The 23572-nt window shown below is 36.8% G+C and overlaps 1 protein-coding gene across 1 annotated transcript in view; it reads left to right on the top strand.

The window, feature by feature from the left end:
- Positions 1-500: 500 nt before the first annotated feature.
- Positions 501-23572, top strand: part of PGR (progesterone receptor) — a gene marked incomplete at its 5' end in the record, with an annotated part of 34506 nt that continues 11434 nt past the window's right edge. The window contains 3 exons of the mRNA XM_008938667.1: positions 501-652; positions 13718-13834; positions 22506-22808. Coding sequence (XP_008936915.1) covers positions 501-652; positions 13718-13834; positions 22506-22808 — 572 coding nt within the window. The remainder of the gene's footprint in view (positions 653-13717; positions 13835-22505; positions 22809-23572) is intronic.

The following is a 23572-nucleotide window of genomic DNA, read 5'->3' on the forward strand; positions in this document are numbered from 1 at the left end:
ACTGCGGAGGATGCTGCAACTGAATGGGAGGTGATAAACTGATTATTAAAGATTTTTCCAGCTGAGATGGAATTTAGTTTTCTCCCCTGTGAAAGAGGCTTTTGAAATTCCATTGACTTCTGATTGATCCTCTCTGTACCATTCTATGTGCAGGAAAAAAGAGTATTGGTCAGTATGACTTCACTCACAAGAGCAGATCTGAAGGAAGAGTTTCTGAGTTCTACTCTTTTAGCTAAAATAGCTGAAAATACAGCTGTGCTTTTTCTCCACCACTTTACTATTTAATGACTAGCCAGATGTTACAAATTTCTTTTTATCTTAGTAGAGACAAAGCCCTTAAACGAAAAGGCATCACACTTGCCTTTTTATTGTCCTTCTGTAGCTTGATTACAAATTTTGAAAGGAAGGGGGTTTTTTAGTATAAAACTGATTAATAAGATAAGTAGTTAACTGTTGCAAAACTGGATACTTAATTTCTCTTACTGTTTTTTCTTTTGAAGGCCTGACACAGAAACCAGCCAAAGTTCTCAATACAGTTTTGAATCGCTGCCCCAGAAGATCTGTCTCATCTGTGGTGATGAGGCTTCTGGCTGCCACTATGGAGTACTTACCTGTGGAAGCTGTAAAGTCTTCTTTAAAAGGGCGATGGAAGGTACGACACACATGATGCCTTTGTTCCTAATTATCTGAAATACATCTTTCTAGGCACTGCTAAGGACATTCTCTTTATTTACTGCTGATAGTTAAAAATATTCACTGTAGGCATGCTGGCAACTCTAAATATTACGGTGAATACTGACTGTATTCTTTCCTGGTTGATTGTGCCAGCGTTATTTGTTTTACTTTAAGTATTTGCTATTTGTTACTTACTGCTTATCAGTTAGTTTTTCTGAATAGGCAGAGTTTTATAAAAATCTTGTACATTACACAATTTGTTTTAAAAATTGTAAATGCTGTTGAGGGAAAAATTTTAGGAGTATAAACTAATTATAGATATGAATTTATTTTGGCTTCATTATCTTTCTGAAGTCATGGAATTTTTCTTGCTTACACGTTGCAGATTTTGGCTTTCTGAAAATTCTGGAAATATTTCAGGTTTCACTGAACAATTTCAACTCATAATAATACTAATAAATGGGTTTGACTTTTTTTTCCAAATAGCCGTTAAATTACAAAATGACACTGCAGGTGTAATAAATCAGTAGCAATACCTATATTTAGTTTTTCTTTTTGGATTATATTATATGCCTTGTCCACTGAGATTTTAAATAGGAATAGAAAAGCAGATTGCTTTTTATATTTCAACTGATGAAGCAGTAAACCAAATGCTTCCACATTAAAATGTGCTTTGCGTTTTATGATTTTTATCTGATCCAATCAAAACTAGGATATTCTGCTCCATATACTTGACAACACCATTGTTACAGTGTATAGGATTCCTTAAAATAAAAACAGAGCATCATTTTCTTGTTGTGATACATGGTTTATTCAACTTTATAGAGTGTTACTATTCAAATGAAAAGGGGAATATTGGAAAATTAAAAGCTTAGTAGAATAATGTAGGTAGAGAGCTTCTGTTTCAGTGTGCTATTACTTTCTACTTTGAAAATATGTGCATGTTCTGCCCTTAACATCCTAGATACTTGTAAAATGGTAGCACTGGGCTAGGTGGGCAAGGTAAATATTTGAGCTGGTGCTATTTTCTTTGATACATTTAATGGGATCCATGAGAAAGCCATTAGAAACATCCGTGGTAAGCTGCAAGGAAAACACTTGGCTCTTAAGTCACTTAAAGGAATACATTTAAGTTTCACTGACTGCTAACTGGGCTCTTCGTCTGGTTTCACTTTTTTGCTGTGCTTGTTTTGGAGAATCAGCAATATATTTTTAAAAAAGTCAGGGAGCTGAAGTTTTAAGAATGAGTGTAGTGTAATTTATCGGTGCCATATTTTAAAATAAGTTCTATTATTCACTTTCCACCTATAGAGTAGCATTTTAATTTTTTATTTGAATTTGATTCTGTCACTTCTGAATTCCGTCTCATTCCTATACTAGTATCGAACTGTGCTTGTGCAGTAGGTGAACCTGCTCAAAACCATTTTATTAATGTTCAGCATAAATATTTTAATGATCGATGTTAAAGAGGCGTGTAAGTTGGTAGTAGGAATATCTTAAAGTTGATGTCACTGATTATTGAATCAAAATCTGTATTTGCAGAATTTTACCAGATTAAGAATATAGACATACAGAGAATTAAGAGGTTAACACAGTTCCACAAACGAAAGGCTTATTTTTTACATAGCAAGTTCATACTTTGAATTTTTAAATAATTCCAAAGGCTGAGGGTGTGGTGAGGAAGTGTGTTTGGGTTTTTTAGTAAGAATATTCAAAGAATGGACAACTATCTCAGAAACCTGACTTGAATAAGACAAAATGCAGGTTATTGAGTCTTATGGGAAGGACTGACAGACATGAACAGTGTGGCCATGCACAAGATGAACAAATGGTGTTACCTGTTTTTTTTGTACAAAGTGCAAGTCTACAGAGAGTTCCTTAAAGAGATGGACTTCCTATTTTGGTGGAAGCATAGGATATAATTGCTAGCATTGAAATAATCCCATCTATGGATAGTTATTTAATTTAATTTAAAGTACTCTTTTATTTCTTATCATAAATAAAGGTGACAAATTACTCCTCTGTAAGAAGAAACAATATTTTTATTGTAAATGCAACAGGAAATATGTTTAAAAATTCACAGTAGCAACTGTATAAATTTGAGACATTTTTCTTATGTAAAATGTCCTCCGGCCCATTATTTGTTTGAGTGGGAATGCATTATTTACCTTTTTAAACTTTTAGTACTACTATAAACATGAGGTTTTAAAATAATAATTATTGCAAATAATGTTAAATTTTGTGAGTGCAAAAATACAATCATTACTTTTCATATACTTTCCATAAAGTACTGATGAGTATGAGAAATTAAAGCATGACTGGAAATAGGTGGCATTTCTACTTCATGGATTTTGTGCCTTTTGAGATCTTTTTTGTATGTTACAAGATTTTTCAAGTGTGTAGATAAGTTACTTCATATAGTGGTATTAAATTTGTTGGAAAAATGTTTATTATATATTTTAAGTATTTCTCTAATCTCAGATATGTTGACTATTTAAAATCTAATAGCTTATGTAATTTTTCCACAGATATTGTCCTATTCATACACCATTTATTTTACTCTCCCTTAATGTGTGGAAAACACTCTGTTAGTTAAATGCTTCCTTTGGGACATAATGGAATATTTAAAACGCATGTAGATGTGGTGCTGAAGGACATGGTTTAGTGGTGGACTTGGCAGTGCTGGGTTAATGGTTGGACCTGATGATCTTAAAGGTCTTTTCCAACCTAAACATTTCTGTGTTTCCATGATTTAATACATTTGACTGTAACTAGTAGTAACACACACAGCTTAACAGGGGGTCAGAACTGTGTGAGGATCTTTAGGGTGAAAGTGTGGGTGGAGAATTTAAAGCCAAGTTCTTAAATATATATGACTTGGTAGATATTTTCTGTCTTTTGGGTTCTTGGATCCTCATGTGTGCTATATATGCAAAGAAAACAATGGTGTTAATGCAATAAGCATATTTTACTCTAAGTAGGATCCTGAATTAGATTGAACAAAAATGCAAGTCCTTTTAGGGAAAATTGTAGTACACCAGATAAGAAAAAGAGATGATAGTGATGGAAGTGGGGGAGGAGAAAAGGGACAAAGAGACTTTTTTTTCCTTTAGGAAACACTTATTTACATTTAGAGGTGATACATTTTCTGTTGGTCCCTTACAAAGAACTGATTTACTAGTCAAACGATTTGCTTAATGTACAAATAAATTGCAAGGTTTTTAAAAAATCCTTTGAAGATCTCCTTTGGGTATAATGAAAATTATAGAAGTTACTGTTATTTATGTTCAGTTAACATATTTGAAAAGAGAAAATTGGATTCAGGAGGCTGATGGGGTAGTGCCATTCCTGCCAGTGAGCAGAGTGATGAGCAGTTTGGAGTTAACAATCAAACATAAATTAGAAAAAATATTTAAAATACTTTCAAATATGTAAAACTCCTATATTTTCAAGATAATTTTCTGTTGCTAATCAAGTGTTATTTAAGTGCTACCAATATATCGTGTTCATGATAAAAAAAACAGGGAGTAATATTTCTAACTGGGCTATAGCAGAATCAAGATTAAGTCATGAACTCTTTTAGCACAAAATTGTCAGTCATCAGTGATGTTTTATAAAGCTACTTTCCTGTGAAACCATGCAGGGCAACTATGATCAATTGCTTGGGTAACACCAGGGTAAAATTTCTGCCCTGAACAGGAACCCAGCATGTAGCATTTTGGGGTTCTGGAGTTACGCTATTGCTAACATGACCTTTCTTGGTGGCCTGTATTCTTGCCTTTTTGATGAAAGTGTCTCCTTTACATTAGTTTACTAATAAAAAACTTAAATTACCTAGCTCCTGAAAAAAATTTCAAGTGCTATGTTTCATATATACAGTCCCACTTCTCATTTGTTCTATATTTACATATGCACTGTGTTTATGTTATTGACATCTAATGAATAGTAGCTGTCCAAACCGAAGAGTTTGAGGCCAGCATGAATATGTGATATTATAGCAGTGTTTTGACAATGACCAGGCCCAACAAAAATGATAGCACCAGCAGGAAGATGAACCAATACACAGACTGTATTGTAGACAAAAAAGTTAGAATATGAATGACTGCCGGGGGTACAAAGAGGTCAACAAGCTCAGACATGATTGATGCCACCCCCAACGAGCCCACAAATGACATGACTCGGCCCACAACAGGTAGTACAAACAGAGACCCGAGGTTGCCCACAGTTGGCATGGGCAACAGCCAGACCAGCAAGCTGAACACATAAGAGAAAGGTGACCACATAGTGACTCTCTCCTGATCCTGCCACGTTCACGTGAGCAGACCGGGGCTCAGCTCCAGGGAGAGTCAGGAGGTCTGCCCTGAACCAGGAAGCTCTGTGGAGTCCACTCCACAGACAGACACTCCTGACTCCCTGCAAGTGGTCCCAGCTTTTATCCCCAAGCAGACACCTGACCTTTGTCAACTCAGTGCGGGACCCCTGGGGCTCATTTCCCTTATGGCTCTCCCTGCAGGGCCGGCCGCACCCTGGGGGGAAGCTATAAGGCAAACTCACCACCTCTGTATGAAGGGCTGTGGGAATCACCCATATGTCAACCTTAATTTGGGGGCTCGGCGTTCAGACCCCAGCATTTCAAGCAGATGGGTCAGAAGCTAACTCCTGATTTGTTTAAATACCTGGGACCCTATTACAAAAGTGATCAAATGATTGTATAGCAGATTAAGCTATGTCTAGTTTTAGTATGTGCATCAAGCTCAGGGGAACAGCTCTGTGCAGATGATAGCGCCAGGGAACGAGCTCAACAGTATGTAGCAGATGACATTTAACTGACAAAGTGAGTGTGAACTTCTCTCCAAGACCTGGATCTGGCAAACTCTGCCTGACGGGAAGTAGGATTTCCACAAGAGTTTCCACTGTCTGTATATGAAGAGGTACTGGGGTGGGAAGTGGGGGAATTAAAGATGAGCTATGTGTACACAGTAAGCAGGCTGACTGTGACTTTAGCCAAGCTTTCTGGTAAAGTTTACATGACTTGTGCTATATAGGCATATACATAGCGTATTGTGCTGACATGATTCATTACGTGTCGTGACACACTGTGCATAAGGAAAACTGCTGCTTTCCATAGCTTAAGATTGTAAAATGGCACAGCATGCCAAGTGTTTTAAAAAATGTCAACCACTAATAAAAACTCTTTGAACACAGGGTGAAGTACGATACTGTAGAGACCCTTTCGGCTGTGCAATTGAGGCAGATGTAAAAAGTTCATTTTTCTCCTAACTCTGCAGGGATTTCTGATTTTCAATCCCGTTTTCCAGGTTGGATCTTGGGATCAGAATATGGTACAGCATGTATTGTAAATCTGATAGTGGTGGAAGTTTCTTGAAGCAGAGAACAGGCAAATATACAGAGCATACATATGGCATGTTGAGAGATAAAAATGCTTTTCACTTAATATAACAGATTTAATATTATGCAAGCTCTTTTATTTTCTGTGTGACCAAAATGCGTTTATGTACAGTAGGCTAGGTGTATTTCCAAATACAAACATATAAAGTTACTTCACCGAGGGTCGTAAAATTCAAGTGAGAAATGCCGCTTCTGTGAGAGCAAAGAATTTGCATCATGAAAATCTGTACCGATACATAATTGTGTGTATTCATCATAGTTCTGACTTCAAAAGTATTTTTTGTTCAGCCATTTAACAAACACTGATTTCATGAATAGGTTCGCATGAGGCTCAAGAAGTGAATAAGCTAAGATTGCCTTTGTTCTGGTACTTTGGCTACTGAGCTAATGCTGGGCTTCCTACTGCTCTCATTGTGTCTTGTTACTGGTTTCCTGATAGATGTGGGTTGGAACATAAACAGCTGCAGAAATATAAATACTGAAATGTTTGCCTTTGCTATGTATTATTTTAGAAACAGATATTATGTTAAACATCTTTTCAGGTGGAATAGAAGCTATTTCAGGTAGTGTAAAACTGCATGCTTTAATGACAGTGCAGTGTTGCTGATACTCCTCTGTTCTAACTTCACATGCACTCAATGTGAGTAACCTGAACTCATCTTAAGTTCACTTTACAGTGAACGGAGAGAAACAGGAACTTCTGGGAAGTAGTTTGCTGACTTATTTTAAATATCTACTGGGAGTGAAAAGAACAGTGCTCTAACAGTAACTGTTTCTCAACACTGAGTATAAGGGAGTGTCAGGTGAGAATGTGCCCTGTCTGCATTTGGTGATGAATCCCACCCACATCACCAAGGTAGCTAATAGATTTCTTTAGTACATAAAAAAATATAATAAATATGAAAAATACTTCCTATTACTTCTATGTAACTATTGAACATATAGAGTATTATGTATATTGTATGATTTTTATATAAAATAATTTTGATTTTACATATTAAAATACCTTAAAATTGCATAACATAAATATATAAAACGTAAGTATTTTAAAGTCCAAGTGTTATCTGCTGCAAACAGATACAGGTTTGACGGTGTCCATCTGTGTGAGCTGTGTATCTGTTCTGCAGCACTGGTGACGTAGTAGGGCGAGGTGCACGTGAGAAACTGCTGAGTGGACAGACGTGAGGAGTGGTATGTCCCAACCTGCCGTTGTGTGCAGTGAGACAGGGCTGCACTTCAGAGCCTGCCTGGCGACACCTCGCCACGGCTCCTTCACAGCGTTTCACGTGTGGCTGCTGCTTAACATCAGTTAGCATCCAGGCACATTTCAGCAACCTGGAATCTTGTGCAGTTAGAAAGGTTTACATGCAGACATTGAGATCCAAGAGAACACTGCCCTGTGCTTGTATTCTTGTACCATCTTCACTTATCCTCAGAGAAAATCTTTCATGTGAGATCTGTTCCACCAAGTTGTAGGCATTTGCAATGTGGACAACTGTAATTGCACTAAGGACTTTAAATGTCCTTTGGAGAGTAATAGGTTAGTAACCAAAATTCAGACATCTACTAAAGACGAATTGCCTCCTAAAGTGCCTGTTCTTCTCTGGTGCCCAAGAAGTGAGTGTATGCTACCTGTTTTTCTGAGTGTTTACACTTCAGAATCTCATTAATCAAATGAATCCCCTTTTCACAGTTTTTTTTTTTAGCAGTTTATTGTCCATTTGGTGTTTTGATAAATGGGCAGCAATAGCTTTTTTTTTGCATATTGCCTTTTTCTGCTAGTAATGTTTCTGAGTTTTCTATCATTATTACTCTTAGAGTTACCCTGTCCCACTAGTTCAGTCGTAGGACGAGTCAAGAAATAAAAGCAAAATATATATATATATGAAAAAATTTGCCATGGCAACATGCTATGATACTTTCACTAACATCAGAATGATGGGATGACTGAAGTGCAAATATGAGGCTTTTTATGTTGGTAGGAGAATATAGCACTCAGGGATAAGAACAACAACAAATGGTATTTTAATGATGTATACCTCTGAAATAATTGGAATGTTGTTAAAATAGGTTTTGTGTTTAGATCCCACATTCTATATGTATAAAAAATAGACCCCTTACTGACAAAAAAGCTGATGGCGCCATCATTTTATATATTCATGCCACTGATGTAGTTAATTGCTTAAAAAATGTTGACCAAGGAGCAATGTGATACAGTGCCATAAAAAGAAATACAGACTTGTAGAAGCCAGTATCTCCTTCTGAAAGATACTAGCTGTCAAAAATTTTTACTGTTGCCAGTTCCTGTATTTAGAGTCAAAGACTATGCCTTTTAAAGTGTTGCAGTGGTGAACAATCTAAGCAAACCAACTGAAAATAAATATGAAACAGTAATCTGGTTTTGTAGTTCAAGGTAGTTTCTGTGGAATGGGACTTAATATTGCTTCATTGTGTTCTTCTGTTTGTTTTTTTTTAAGTATATTTATTTTCTTGTTGGAAATGGTGGAACAGACAGGGAAATTAAAAAGATTGAAAAACAGGATTGCAACTTTTAGCTCTGTCCAGAAGTAAATGAAAAAAAAGGATATTTACATTAAATTATTCTGTTTTGTAGATATCATAAAAACAATGTGCTCAGGTTGCTGTGTGGAGAAGGGGTTTTGGAAGGAGAAAGGCAATGGTGTTGCAGGATTCACAGCAAAAGGCAGGAACATTTTGATATCAGTATACAAGAGAATGAAAGAGTCAGTCAAGGATGTTGCAAATGTCAGAAGTGGTTGTTGAAGAGAAGGAAAGCAGTGCAAGATATTATGGTGGTTTGAAGATGTGCTTCCCTTCTAGAGAAACCAATTTTTGTTTGGTCCGTTTAGTAAAAAAAAAAACCTGACAGAGGACTGTAAGATGATATGTTTAAAACCAGTAGACATTGGAGTGGAAGACATTGGCAGAAGTTACCCAGAATGGTTGGCAGAAGCCCCATCCCTGGAAACATGTGACATCAGGCTGGATGGGGCTCTGAGCAGCCTCAGATACAGACACCTCTGCTCCACTGCAAGGGGGCTGGATTAGATGACCTTCGAAGGTTCTTTCCAACACAAAGCATTTTATGATTGTCTGAATACCAAAACTTAGTTACAGGTAGAATTACATCAAAAATTAGTTGTAAATCTGTTCACCAATGCAGACTATAAAAAAAGTACTGTTTGGCTTAGAAATGAACATTTTACAGTTTTTGAACAAAACATTTTTACTCAACTCTTTTTCTCATCACATGTCATTAAGGCAAAGGAATGAAAGACTGTTTTCCCAAAGATGGTGTTACTGGTACTTGTTGTAATCTCAAACCCCATCACTTGGCACATAGACAAAGTGAGGCGGTCACCCTGGATAGGAGAGTGATGTTAATCACCTCCAGTGCCTGGAGGGAGTCAAACACACCTTTTTCTCCTTGCAGCCCTCACCACCAGGCTGTTGGATGCCTTGGGATGCAGTTATTCTTTGTTTTCACTTTGAACTATATTATTATGAAGAAGATTCCATGATGAAACACATTGACAAGTTACTCTGGCATCCACTCTGTGCTTTTTGGTCCGTTGAATCCTAAATGCATTGCTGTGAAGCAGATTTGCATCAGTAGCAAGTCCTTATACCCGTATAGACTATAGAGTAATAGTCAGGACACCTGCCTAAGAGTTGGAAAATAAGAATTTTATTTCAGTGGGCAAAGAAGGAAACTGAAAGTGAGTCCTCCACTAACTACTGGGCTTTTTATAAAGAGATTATGCATGTTATGGTCTATGGGGAGATGTGTTTATTTTGTTAAGTGGTTAGAGTGTTAAGTAGAACTTCAGTGACCTTTTTATTTTCAGAAAAAAATGTTAGCATAGAAATGAAATTGGTATTAAGTTATTAAAAAACACTTCCTGAGATGTGGGGACTTTTGGAGACTATAATGGCCTGTAATAGCACACGAAGGGTGTATTTTCGGTATTAGAAACTGGGTAGTATATATTCCTAGTTCCCCAAGACCGAAGCTGATAAGCCCACATCGTGAGAGGTAAACTCAACCCACATTTGCTGTTTTGCAAATTGAAACTGTGCAAATGGAAGTGTTAGATTTAGGTCTGACCAAAGGTCAAATTAACTATGTTTCCCATTACTGAATTAGGCTAGACTATCTGCCTACTTAGGGAAAACCTGACTGTCAAGTACAGAGTAATCCTTACCCTGATATATTGTCTTAGCTTCCAGATATCAAACTTGTACTCAAAAGCTACATCTGTACCATTATATTTAGTGTAAGTATGCAGGTGAACTTATTTTCTATTTCGTTTATTTTGAAAATGTGTTTATTATTGGCTTCCACAAGAACCCCTGACAAGGAGTTCCAGAGTTAGTTATGTTGAAAGAGCAATTCCTTGACTTTTGAAATCTATAAATTTGATTGATACTTTTGAAAAATATTGTAAGAAGTAAAGGATACTGGTAATAATTTATTGAGCAAAATCTGGAGGTTAGCTCTCAGGAAGCAAAAGGTTGACATTGAGGGACATCTGGCAATAAATTTACAAAGAGATGTGATAGATCTCTGTGGTTTTTAGACAGAACGCTAAACCTAGACTAAATAAAACACAGTGGTATGTTTTGCAAAGAAGTCCTCCACTGGTTGGGATAGCATGATTCTATATAAAGGCATTGCCAGTTCTGAGTGATACAGGGAGGCAGAATCACATATGGGAAAGAGAAAAAAAGATTTGAAAAAATACTTTTATTTGCAGCAGGAGGAAGTGAGAGTTTACAAACAAGTGCTTTGCTTCTGTGCAGGGTGACAGCAGTTCAGCACAGACGCACTTGCCCAAATAACTGATTGTTTGCATCTGATACCCCTGCTGCAGATAAACCCTTATGTGGTCCGTATTTTGCACATCTGCAAAATCTCTGCAACTCCTTAGTTTACTCCAGTGATTTTAAGTGACTTACAGCACGTCAATGAGCTAAGTTAATAGTGTAGCTTTTAAAGACAGTGTCTATGCTACTTCCAGCAGTAATAAAATGTCCTGGTACTGGAGTACCATCTGTGCAGCTTTTGTGATGGCAAAACTTGTGATGTTGTTTATGTGTGCAGACCACTGGCATGTTGACCACTTGCTCATATAAACCTACCAGTGTAGCAGTAATCATTGCACTACTTAAAGTTGTATTTGCCTGTTCACTTGAGGACTTCCACCTTTGCTGACACAAGTGGACTTTGATGGAGGTATAGGAAAATCCTGTCCTACAAGAATCTGCAACATATGAGTAGCAGATGAAATTGTCTCTGTATTTTCTCCACATTCCCAATCAAATCTAGGTCACAAGCTGATATGTTGATGTGTTGAGAGAGCCACAGTATGCATTTTCAAAAAGAAGTGAGAAGTAAACACGTATTGAAAACTTAACATTGGATGAGGACTTCTGAGGAAGTGGCAGGTGCCAGATTCATATTTTTGTAAGAAAACCAAAAATCAGTCTTCCTTTTTTCTCAGACCACGTTGTGTAGACTCAAAGGACTCCCTTAAAAAGGGGTCCAGAAGATGTACCTTTCAGGGAACCAAAGAAAGTCCCCAAAACCAAGACACCCATAAACAAAATTTAACCTACACTTAAGCCTTCCTTTGTAAATTTAACTGTACATAAAAGCACCAAAATGCCACAGTGCAGAGATTATCTGATCCTTCACAGATTTTAGTTAAACTAACAGAGGTTTAAAACTAGTTTTGATTATCAAAAGACTGAATGCATTTGCAGCTAATAAAGGCAAAGTAAAATGAGGAAAAAATGCAAATAATCCCAAGGAAGACATGTTCAAAAGAAGCGTTTTGCTTCCTGATGTGCTGCCAAAATCAAGACAAATTTGTGTTCATTCAGTTACTAGTGTTAATGTTTCTTGTAAGACAGAATCCAGGATTTGGATTGATGGGAGAAAGTAAATGAGAATTTCTTCTTATTTACTGCATTGCTAAATAATTTTTAAGTGCCAGGCAATGCATGAGGCAGTTGCCTTTATTTACTCATTGTTTTCTAAATAAAAGGAAACTATTATAAAAATGAATTTCAGGCAATCAGGTTTCTTTAACTAAAACCAAACAAGTTATCCTTAAAAGGATGGGTAGAGAAGTTAATTATCTAAAAAAATGTTAGCACAGAAGGAGAGACATCGAGTCACATGGTTTAGCACTAGCTCTTTTCTTAGAGCAGAGGGTTCTGCATTTTCATCTGAGGATTCATTTTCAGTTTGTTTTTTTTCTGTGGAGAAAAGTTATTGGTGAACAGTTGTTCATTTACGTTGTGCAATGAAAGGACAGAATAAAGAAAACTGAATAACAGCATCTGTGTAGAATAATCATCCCAGATTTGTTTGCTACTGGTGACATCAGATGGCTAAGTCAGAGTAATACTGGTCTAGAAATGAGTGAAAATTTAAAAATTTTTGGTATTCAATTCTGTTATATCTGGAGGTCTACATCCACAATATTAAGTGAAGGAAGTATCCCTGGTAATTGTACTTCTGTGGTTTGTCCATAATTTTTTTTATCCATTTTGTTGCTCTAAAAATAAATACTTTTTAATTATTTTCATGCTATGTAATGGTAAGAAACTGAAAACAGAGAAACGAATATAGGATGATATGCACGAACTGGCAGGATTTTAGAGTTAAGCCTTATAGGATAAACCTGAGCTTAATTTGAAAGGATATGTGGAAATTAGCTTTGATTTCTTCTTACTTACGTACTTAGCATTGTTAAGTTATTGAAAATCAAAATCAATCACAGAAATAATATTATAGTAAAGCATAAAAGTATTCCTTTCACATTCTCTTCAAGTGAAATTTGGAAGTATCATTGAAGTTTGTGTCAGGATGTCCTCTGAATTTAATATTTTACTCCACTGGAAGCCAATTTCATTAAAAAGATTCCATTGTAGTACAGTAGTGACAGGGTCTTCCTAACTGAGTCCTTCAGAATTAAGCAATAAACTAAGAGCTAACCTAAACCAAAAAGTTTCAACCAGCTTCTATTTGTCCTTTTGGGCTGTGTTGGGTGCAACTGTTCAGCTGGTACTTCAACAGGTCTAGTACAAAACTGTTTCTCCACCAGAGCTAATTTACTCTCCTTAAAGGGATATTTTTTTGCACTATCCCAACTTCTTAATTCAGTTTTCTGTCAGAAACTCTACATGAATCCAAGCAGAATTTACTTAAATTCTTTAAAATCAGGAACAATAACTTAACTTGGAAAGAAGCTAATGAGTCTGTCCTCATGCTTAAGAAATATTGATCGTGCAGTGATCTAAGCAGTTCATACTACCTGCTGATTATATTGGAATTTCATAGTTGGGGAATTTCACTCTTAAATAGGCCAAATAAATCATTATATATAAATAGTTTATATATAATGTGCATACATAGTCTATAACAGGTTATAGAATGTTTCAATTGCAACACATGATTGAAAGTTAAAATAAAATGGAGTCCTTTAGTGGTTGAAGTATACTTTTTTTTTAATTCTCTGTTACTTTTGGAACATTTATGGGCAGAAATAATTTTGTCATGTTAGAAAACACAGTATTAACCCTGTTTTTCTCTTGGCTACAGGGCAGCACAACTATTTATGTGCTGGAAGAAATGACTGCATTGTCGATAAAATTCGGAGGAAGAACTGTCCGGCGTGTCGCTTGAGGAAGTGCTGTCAAGCTGGTATGGTCCTGGGAGGTGAGCTGCTTTTCAAATTACATTCAGAAAAACAGGCAGCCAAGAACACTACCTTCCATCTGTCAAGTTTAAACAACATTACTTTCATACTGCAAAGAACCAGATAAAAACGTTATTTTTGGAAGAATTGCCTGAAGTTTTAAAATTCCTTATCATTTTTCTTTAATAAGTCTGGAAATCCTGAAACAAAAATAACTTTCTGTAGGAATCTCCCTCTCCTGCTGTATACCCTTCTACTCACACTGCCTTCTTGCAAGAGCAGGAATTGTGTCTTTGGTTCGTATTTTTTAATAATTTTGGATCAGAAGATTTGATGTAGGTAAAAAACAAAGCAGCAAATTGAGATTGACAGTAAAATCGGGAACCAGTACTGTCCCCTTCTCTTTTCTGTTGTGCTCTCCATCATTGCTTTGAGTACCTGTCAAAATTATATCCTCCCGTTCCACTGAAGAGGGCCAGCCAGTGGCTGCACCAACACTACAGACTTTGCACAAATGCTAGGAATTCCCATCTCTGTATTAGTTTTTACTGTAATAGATTTGCTTTTTCTATGTAACATTAATCAAAATTGAGCACTAAACCTTTGAAAACCTATAGGGAGAAAATGGTGTAGTATCAGGTAGTCACATGGCAAGCTTTGCTGTGCTAACATGCAGGGGTGACTTGTATTTTTCCTGTATTTTTTTCATATTCGTCCTAAGAACTTTAGCTATCTAAAGGTTTAGATCAGAACAAAGCTTGAAAATACATGGCTAAGATTATAAGAAAATGGCTAGAGGTGATAGAATATATTCTCAAACAGAATTAAAAAAAAACAGGAAGGGCAAAAACAGGTGTCTTTGTAATGTAATTTATTTTATTGTATCAAACATCTCTCTCTGTTGCTGCATTTTATGTATTGTTTTATATCCCTGAAGGAAGAACTGGCATCATATACTTGTGTGGTTTCATTATCTTGCTAATCTGTGCTAGTTTGTAAGTTCAAATGTGTGTGTAATTTCCAGACTCAGGCTGTGGTTGGATAGCTGTACACTTTCAGCTCCTGTAACACGGTGTGGAGTTGGAGTGTTCTGCACACATGGTCATTGAGTCATCCTTACGTTCTGTACTTTTATCTGTGGCATGAATCAATGGTTCCCAAACAGAGCAGCTCTTGACATCTCTGCAAGACCAGGAAACAGCCAGTGGGATGAGAGGAGGGAGGGATGATGCTGTGGTACAGACTGAATTCTGTGTGGTACCCCCAAACCTCCCTAGACTCTCAGTGCTGCCTCTTCTTTGAGTTGTCTTCTCCAAACTGTATCCCTCTCGCTCCAGAACACAGGAGACAGAGTAACAAGCTGTTAAACTAATTGGTGGTACTCTCTCCCTCCTTCTTGTGCCTTGGTCAGTCGATACTGCCTCTCAGTAAAAAAACACAGAGCTGACAAGCGTGTTGGTAGCACTGGAGTAGGGGAGGAGGGACAACAGGTGAAGAACATGCCCTTTGGTTCCTTTTCAGAGAGAAGTGATGTTTTATAGCTGGAGTTGCAGTGCAGTAGAGGAACAGTATTACTACCAAGACAGAACCTAAAGCATTGTTTATCCAGGCCTGGAAGAGAAGAATGCTAAGGAGGCAGGGGTCTGGAGTGAGTTGTGGAATTTGTGGTAAGACTGGAGACTCAGGAAAGGAGGAGGTGGCAGTTATAATGCCTGTCTTTTAAGGTTTGGAACAACTTGTAAGGTCTTCTTGTAAGGTCTGCGCAACTTGATCTATAAAAGATGTCCCTCCCTGTGGCAGAGTGGTTGGAGTACATGATCTTTAAAGGTCCCCTCCAACCCAAACCTTTGTATGATTCTAACTGGTGTAAATTAATACAGGTAAAAATTAATTCCCAGCTCTGAGTTTTGCACGGTCAAGAGTTTGATGATGATCTATCCCAAATTTTCATGTATGATAGCTTGGATAACACCAATAACTAAACTCCAAGTGTTTTAAAACCACAGGCAACACTGTTTCAACAAGCAGAAGAGTGTGTGATGACTCTATAGCATCATCTACTCCTTTTGCTTTAGCATTGTTCTACATAGTAATTTTACATAGAAAAAGTAGCTAGAAGGCTTGACTTCGTTGTACATTTTGCATGTAGATGCTAGTTTTCCTAGTGTTCTTTAATATATAAAATTTGCAGTGGGTGTTGGTACCTAGAGTGGAAAAAGTTGGACATTTCTGCTAGCAATATGGATGAGATGGTATGTCCTCATTAGTGTGTCATCCTATAAGGATGTTATATCCTCATACTTGAAACTAAAACCTGAGGATAGAGGTGCTCTGACTCTTTTGTGTATGAAAAGATTAAAAATTTCCTCTTTCTCTTTGGATTAGTTTTTTTTTTCTCAGCTGTGACTAAGCAAGTATGAATAGTTTCTTTGTATTTAGTGCTATGCTGTTCTATCTAACCAGTTTGTTTTGTTGTTTAGCCTTTTTCTAAATACACCTGATCAAAGCTGTCTTGCATTTTTTTGAGGAGATTGTTCCAGTCTACTTTCTTCGAGTTCTCAGAGGGACATGGCATCTCATCAGATCTCTGCTCTGATATCTCCTGCCTACTCCCATCTTCTGGAAAGAAGTGGTCTGGCAGCAAATAAGAAGTAGAAGAGAACAGTGGGGCAATGGACAAAAGGAAATAGATCCAGGACTGTGGCATCTCTAGTTATTCCTCAGCTGCATCAGGTTGAATGCAGTATTTCAGGTTCTCTTAGAGATGCCAACAGTTCTAGGGACATTAGGAAACTAATTATTCTATGCAGATTGAAATCATAGTATCGTAGAGTCATTTAGGTTGGAAAAGACCTTTAAAGTCATTGAGTCCAACCATAACCTAAGTCTATCAAATCCACTGCTACACCGTGCCCCTAAAATCGATGGGGACTTTTAAACGCATCCAGGGATGGTGATTGAACCACTTCCCTGGACATCCTGTTCCAGTGCTTGATAACCCTTTCAGTACAGAAATTCTTCCTAATACCTAATGTAAACCTCCCCTGGTGCAACTTGAGGCCATTTCTTCTTGTCTTGTCACTTGTTGCTTGTGAGGGGAGACCTTATCACTCTCTTCAACTCCCTGGAAGGAGGCTGTAGAGGTGGATGCTGATCTCTCCTCAGCCTCCAGTTTTTCCAGGCTAAACAACTCCAGTTCCCTCAGCCAAACCTCGTAAGACTTGTGCTCTAGGCCCGTCACCAGCTTCATTGCTCTTCTCTGGACCTGCTCCAGCACCTCTGTCTTTCTTGTATAGAGGTGCCCAAAACTGAACCCAGTCTTCAAGGTGTGGCCTCACTGGTGCCAAGTACTGGGGGACCATCATTTCTGTAGTCCTGCCGGCCACACTTTTTTTGATACAAGCCAGGATGCAATTGATGTTCTTGGCCACCTGGACACACTGCTGGCTCATGTTTGAGTGGTTGTCAGTCAGTACCCACAGCTCCCTTTCTGCTGAGCAGCTTTCCAGCCACTCTTCCATAAGCCTGTAGCATTGCATGGGGTTGTGACCCAAGCATGGGACCTGTCACTTGGCCTTGTTGAAATTCATGCAGTTGGCCTCAGCCCATCAATCCAGGCTGTTCAGGTCCCTCTGTGAAGCCTTTATAACCTCACACGGACCAACACTCCCACCCAATTTGGTGTCATCTACAAACTTACTCAGGGTGCACTCTGTCTCATCCTGGCATGCTTAATACTGAAAGAAGGAGTAAAGTCAAATGTAGGGCAAAAAAATGAGGAAAGATGGAGTGAGATTATATTATTTGTAAAAGCGGATTTTAAAATTCAAACCAACAGAAAATCTGAAGATAGGCTGTTTAACCCTAACACTTTTCCTACTGTTGCTGTTGTCCTTACTTCTGATCTTCTGGCATTTCTTGTATTTCCTTTATAGCCTCACATGAGCAGTATTTCCTACCCGTGACTTGCTGTGCTGATCAACACAGTATGATTCATATATGAGGTGCTACTAGGCATAGAAATTTTTCCCCAGGACATGTGCAAATTTCCAGTTCATGGAACAAATTACTTACTTAGCTACATCCTTGAGTATTTTTAATGAATCAGAATTGTCACTGCTGTAAATATTTTCTTGTTTTTGCAGCCTGTTATGCTTTAAGATGTTTTGTGCATTTTCTGATTTCTGCCGTTCAGATCTTACATAAATATACTTCTGTTCTTTCACTCCTGCTACTTAATTAAGACCAAGTAATTGCTACTTAATGCTAGCCTTCAGTTATGAAACAGAGTCCTCCTGTATTGCTTAATCAAGGTGAGAATGACTAAGATTTTGTAGGATGTTAACTAAGATTCTAGAGAGTCTCATTATGTTAATTAAACTGCTGGGAGGAGTACACTTACCTTCCACTGAATGTTATTGTGTGGCAACCATACAGATGAAGAATATTATATTACATTGGCAACAGATCCATCTTCCAACCCTAATTTCAAAGCAATAAAATGAACCTGAATTTTTCTAAAATAGTCTGTAGTTGGTTGTAAGTACATTACAGAGTAGCAACAAATAGCCTTAATAACTGATTTCACTATGTGGACTCTTTTTTTCTTGATATACAGGAGGAAAGTATAAATGAAAGGATACATTTCATAATTCCTTAATTGCCATTGCCTATGGGAGTTTTAATTGCCTTTGAGTTTTATAATCTCATAACTGGACATGTTGATATATCCCCTTTCTAATCTTCTACCTAACAGAATAGCAGGTGGCTGGGTCAGGTCCTGGAAGAAACAAATGCTCACCTTTCTTATTTCCTGTCAGTGACTGTAATTTTCCCAGGCTGACCATCACCAATTCCTTGTTCAGTTGTATTGCTAAATTATTGCTTTCTTCATTGTTTCAGTCAGCTTTCAGTGCATGTTGCAATGATCACATGCAGGTGATTTCAAATTAACTTTTTCGGGTAAAATCTTCTGAAGTGGTATCAAAGACTTTATTAAAATCAAGCTGTATGACTTCTGGTTTGCTGCTTTGCTCCTTTATGTTGTATACAGCCTCCTAAGGTGTACCCAGCTTATTCTGTATTCTCCTATACAAAACACAAGAGCGTAGTGACCTCAAAGCCAGAGCCATAGTGTTCCCTCAAGAATAATAAATTATTGACATTCTTCACCTGATTACAGGGTATGGAGAAGGATAGTTAGAGGCTAGCCTTTTACCAGGTTCTGTATACCTAGTTAAAAGAATATTAAGATACAGAATTATATCTTAAGGAGAAAATCATGATATATTTGATGATGAGATTGGGTAGTTATAATTTTAAAATTTCTTTGTTTTCTAGGTACATGTAGTACACAAAGACCGTACACATGCTATTTGTAGTAATTTAGGGTAAGGGAACTCTGAGGACTTAGAAACTTATTGAGTGGTTGACTGTCAAAACAAATTACTGAAAATGTTAAAAGGAAAGGTATACTGTCTAAATATGCACAGACAGGTTCTACTATGAAGATGTACAGTTGCCAGACTGGATTAGCATTCGTCACACAGTATATGACTAATTAGAGACATCTGTTTACCTTGCAGCAGGAACTTATCTGGATATTTTTGTAAGCAGCAATTGAAAAACTAAGCTGTTGTTAAGTCACTGTTACCTTCCTTATATCCTGAAGAGTTTGCATTAATTTGACATGGTCTCCTTGTGGTATATGGGCAAGTTTACTGTGAGTTACTAATACTCACCTCTCCACTAGGTAGGTAACAAGTGGAGTTGCTTAACTGGTGACTGTTAAACATAAATAGAAATAAACACATAAGCAATTCTGCAAACCAGTGTGGCATTAATTCTGATACATTTAATCACTTGGAAACATGAGTACTTAATAACTACTAATGTTTCCATGTGATAAGCACTCTGTTTGGTTTCTTTCTTTACTTGTTCTCTGAACTGTAAAAGTATCTGAAGCCATTATTTCAGAAAATACCTGAAATCATTATTTATGGACTATCAAATGCGTTGCTCCTTCTGTTTTCCTTCATGCCTAAACAATAGTTAGTGGGAAATTCCCAGCATGTTTAGCATTATGTATGGCTTTGTTTTGCTAGAAATTGGCCCTAGTCTCTTGCCATAATATATTGTCTATTCTTCTGGGCCTTCTTTGGTTCACCTGCAACATGAGGTGTAAGTTTGTGTGTGGTTATTTACTAAGGAGTCACTAATCAGAAATATTTGCATTCCTACCACAAGTGATATAATGAGCATAAGATTGTTGGGGCATTTGATACTAAGCTAATTAAACTCAGTTAAGTTAGTGGGAGTTTAACCCCTGACTGCATTTGATGCTAAGTGTTACTGAAGAGCCCATCACTCATATTTATACCATCAATAAAGTGTGTTTCATGACATTTTGTTTACTAATCTCCTTTTGGATTTTAGGTACTGTTTTATTTTAAATTCAAGGTTTGCACATTTGTGCACTTTTTTTTTGTGTGTGTCTGAAATGGATAAACGTACATATTTATAACAGATAACAAAAAAATGGGTTTTTTTTAAAAAGTAGATTTTGGCATTTTAGATTGTGTTCATCTGCTCAATCTCTGATTGCTCCTCCAGTTACGCCGATGTACATAAAGAATAATTGATTTAAGCTATACTATTTGTTCTGTACAAAATATTTAGAAATGACATAAGAAATCTTTTCATGATTGGTGTATTGATCTTGTTTGAATTTGTACTACACATGTACTAATGAATGTTTTGAAAATGTCAGTTCAATTCTGTGAAGTGTACATCCTAGGTCTTCCAAAATGGGACACTTTTTTAGTATAATTTGCTGTCTTCTATGATATGGGAGCACCTGAAGAAAATGGGATAGACACGCTCCTAAGAAAAGCCATTTTTTGTTGAACCTTTCTGTTTTAGTGTTTTAGAGGAAAGTAATAGATGAGTCTGACTATGCTAGCTTCTTTCAATTCCTTCCATACATAGTTGAGAACAGACTGAGAGCATGTGCTGAAGTTTAGGTGTGCTTCCCTGCTCTCATGGCCTGGGGCCTCTTTGCTGCACTGGTTGCATTGTGACAGCGCAGCACTACTTGTAACAAAAATAAAAAGAAGGCATTAAAAGATGGAGAAGTCTTTGTCCCCTTTCTGTAGGGTGTGATGTTCCGTTGTGTAATCTTTCACTTGTAAGTAAAAGTACCATTTTTCAAAGGAACTCAATATACTTTATAAACTGGATTTTAATTGAACCAAACAGATGTATACTGTTGTGTTTCTATTATTTCCCTTCATGTCCTGTGCTTTTAGAGTTGTTTTTGCATATTGCCATTTTATAATGCAGTTTCTTATTGGTTCAGCAGTTTGATAAGCATGGATTTTCTTTCCATCCAGTGAAATTTGGTGCATCTTTTTTTCTGCTGTTGTTAAAAGAAAAGAACACCTCAACAAGTAAAAATATCCACATGATTTCTAAATGGTTTTTTTTTGAGCAAATCCTTCTCTTTCCTTATTATTTTTTTCAAGATTGAAATATGTAAACTTTATTTTTCTATGCTAGAAGAATGATTTACCCTTTTTTTTCCATCACCCTTCATCTCTCTTACTGTCCATCACCTAAACCAAACCATAAATATCAGTATCTTTGTTGCACTTTTTATCCCTTTTATTCACTAAGCCAAACTTATTTGGCAGAACTCATGATCTGAATAGGGTTTTCATCGCCTTCAAGGATCTGTTTAAAGCACCTATCTTCCATGCAGCCATCTCTACATGAATTTGTCTTTTTATTGAAACTTGTAATATGGTAACATGTTGCTGAGTGTTGATGTCTTTGAACCCCTGAAGGTCTGATTTTCTGTATCTATATTGTGCACTGCCAGACTGTTTCCATGAAAGAAATTTGAAGAGTTACTACCTAGAGCTCTGTATATTTCCATAGCCATACTAGATGTAGTATTCTGTGCTTGTTTTGGGAAGGCAGTTTAGCTATTTTTCTTTTATTTTAGTTAGTCTTCTTCAAACCACTACAGTATGGAACTAAGAACTGCAAATACCAAGAAAGAGAAATTATTCTTTAGAAGGAGGAGTTTTGTAAGCATTAATGTGGTTTTACAGTATTTGTTGGCATTTCACTCATCCCCTGAATTTTACTTTCTTCCTGATAAAAAGAGGAAAATATTACATTATGGATCATCAAAATAGAATCTAGCCATGAAACTGAAAGGCCTTTATGGAACTGGAGGAAAGGAGTTTCTGTTTCTGTATGTAGTAATTAATTACTAGCATATTTGTTTCCAAGTAGTAAGGAGAAAAAAGAAACAGTATCCTTAATTAATATTGAATAGAAACTGAATTACAGAGCCAGCTGGCTCAGCTGTCGGCACATGATAGAACAGTGGGAATTGAACCAGAAAACACTTTATGAGGTTACTGTAACCTAGAATTCATGGCGATAATTTTAATGGGTGGGTGTTGTTCATCTCTTAGTGAAGGGAGGCAGATTGGGGGGGGAGAAACTATTAAAAATTTTCCACGATTATTTCTTAATTATATAAATAGTCAAAAAATATAAAACTTCTTGTGAAGACAGTCCTAGTTTCCTTGTGTAGATTAAGTGTAATCCAGCACTACTGAAAAATATTAATATTTCTGGTTAATTCGTTTTAACAGATCAACAATTTTCTTTTTTCAGGTCGAAAACTTAAAAAGTTTAACAAAATTAAGGTTGTGAGAACGTTAGATGTCGCGCTCCAGCAGCCAGCAGCCCTTCAAGATGAAAGCCAGTCTCTAACCCAAAGGCTGTCCTTTTCTCCAAATCAAGAAATACAGTTTGTTCCCCCAATGATAAGTGTTTTACGAGGCATTGAGCCAGAAGTTGTCTATGCTGGTTATGACAATACAAAACCCGAAACACCGAGTTCCTTGCTGACCAGTCTGAATCATCTTTGTGAGAGGCAACTTCTTTGTGTAGTCAAATGGTCTAAACTCCTACCAGGTAACAGCATTTCTATGTCATGGACTCTAGTTAAGCAGATATGTCATAGGATGAGCAATCAAAAGTGTGTTATTGTCTGCTTGTTAATTCATTCCTAATAAATTCTACAATGATTAAGCTTCCACTTCAAATATATTATCTGATCAAATACATTTTAATAGGAGGGCACTTTTAAATAAATCCATCTAAATTATTAAGACTCACTCCAAAAAAAACCAAACAAACCAACAGAGTTTCTGTGTGTGCTTGTATAGCAGCCTTTCCACCCCAACCCTCCTAAACTATTATTCATTTTTTTGGTGTTAAAAAAGCTTCTATTTCTGCATATTTATTTTTATACTTACTAAAATGAATTTTTGAAAGCAACAGACAAAAATAGTAATAAATAGTACCAGTTACGACTAAGTGGGTCACAAATGGACTGTTAATAGGATGTAATTGAATTTATGAAGGTCCAGGATTAAGTAAAAAAAAACCCACATTATGTATATGCACATGTTGTATGGTCATAGGGACCCAGTCCTGGGATATATAAAAATCAATATATTGAGCAAAAAGCCTGGTTTCAGGTTAGCTCAGTGTGACACTTCACTGTTGCAGTAAAGGTTAGTCCCTATCACTGCTCCTTCCTACTGCAGTTTGTGCTTGTCAGACCTCTTGGTTGAACTGATTCATCTCATTAAGTGAGAAGAAAAAAAAAAATTACCCTGTAGTTTTCTGATGGTTTCATAAGCTGAACCAGTTCACTGAGGGGTAGCAGGCAT

The sequence above is a fragment of the Merops nubicus genome, unplaced genomic scaffold (assembly GCF_000691845.1).
Source record: "Merops nubicus isolate BGI_N331 unplaced genomic scaffold, ASM69184v1 scaffold5834, whole genome shotgun sequence".
Taxonomy (NCBI): Eukaryota; Metazoa; Chordata; class Aves; order Coraciiformes; family Meropidae; genus Merops; species Merops nubicus.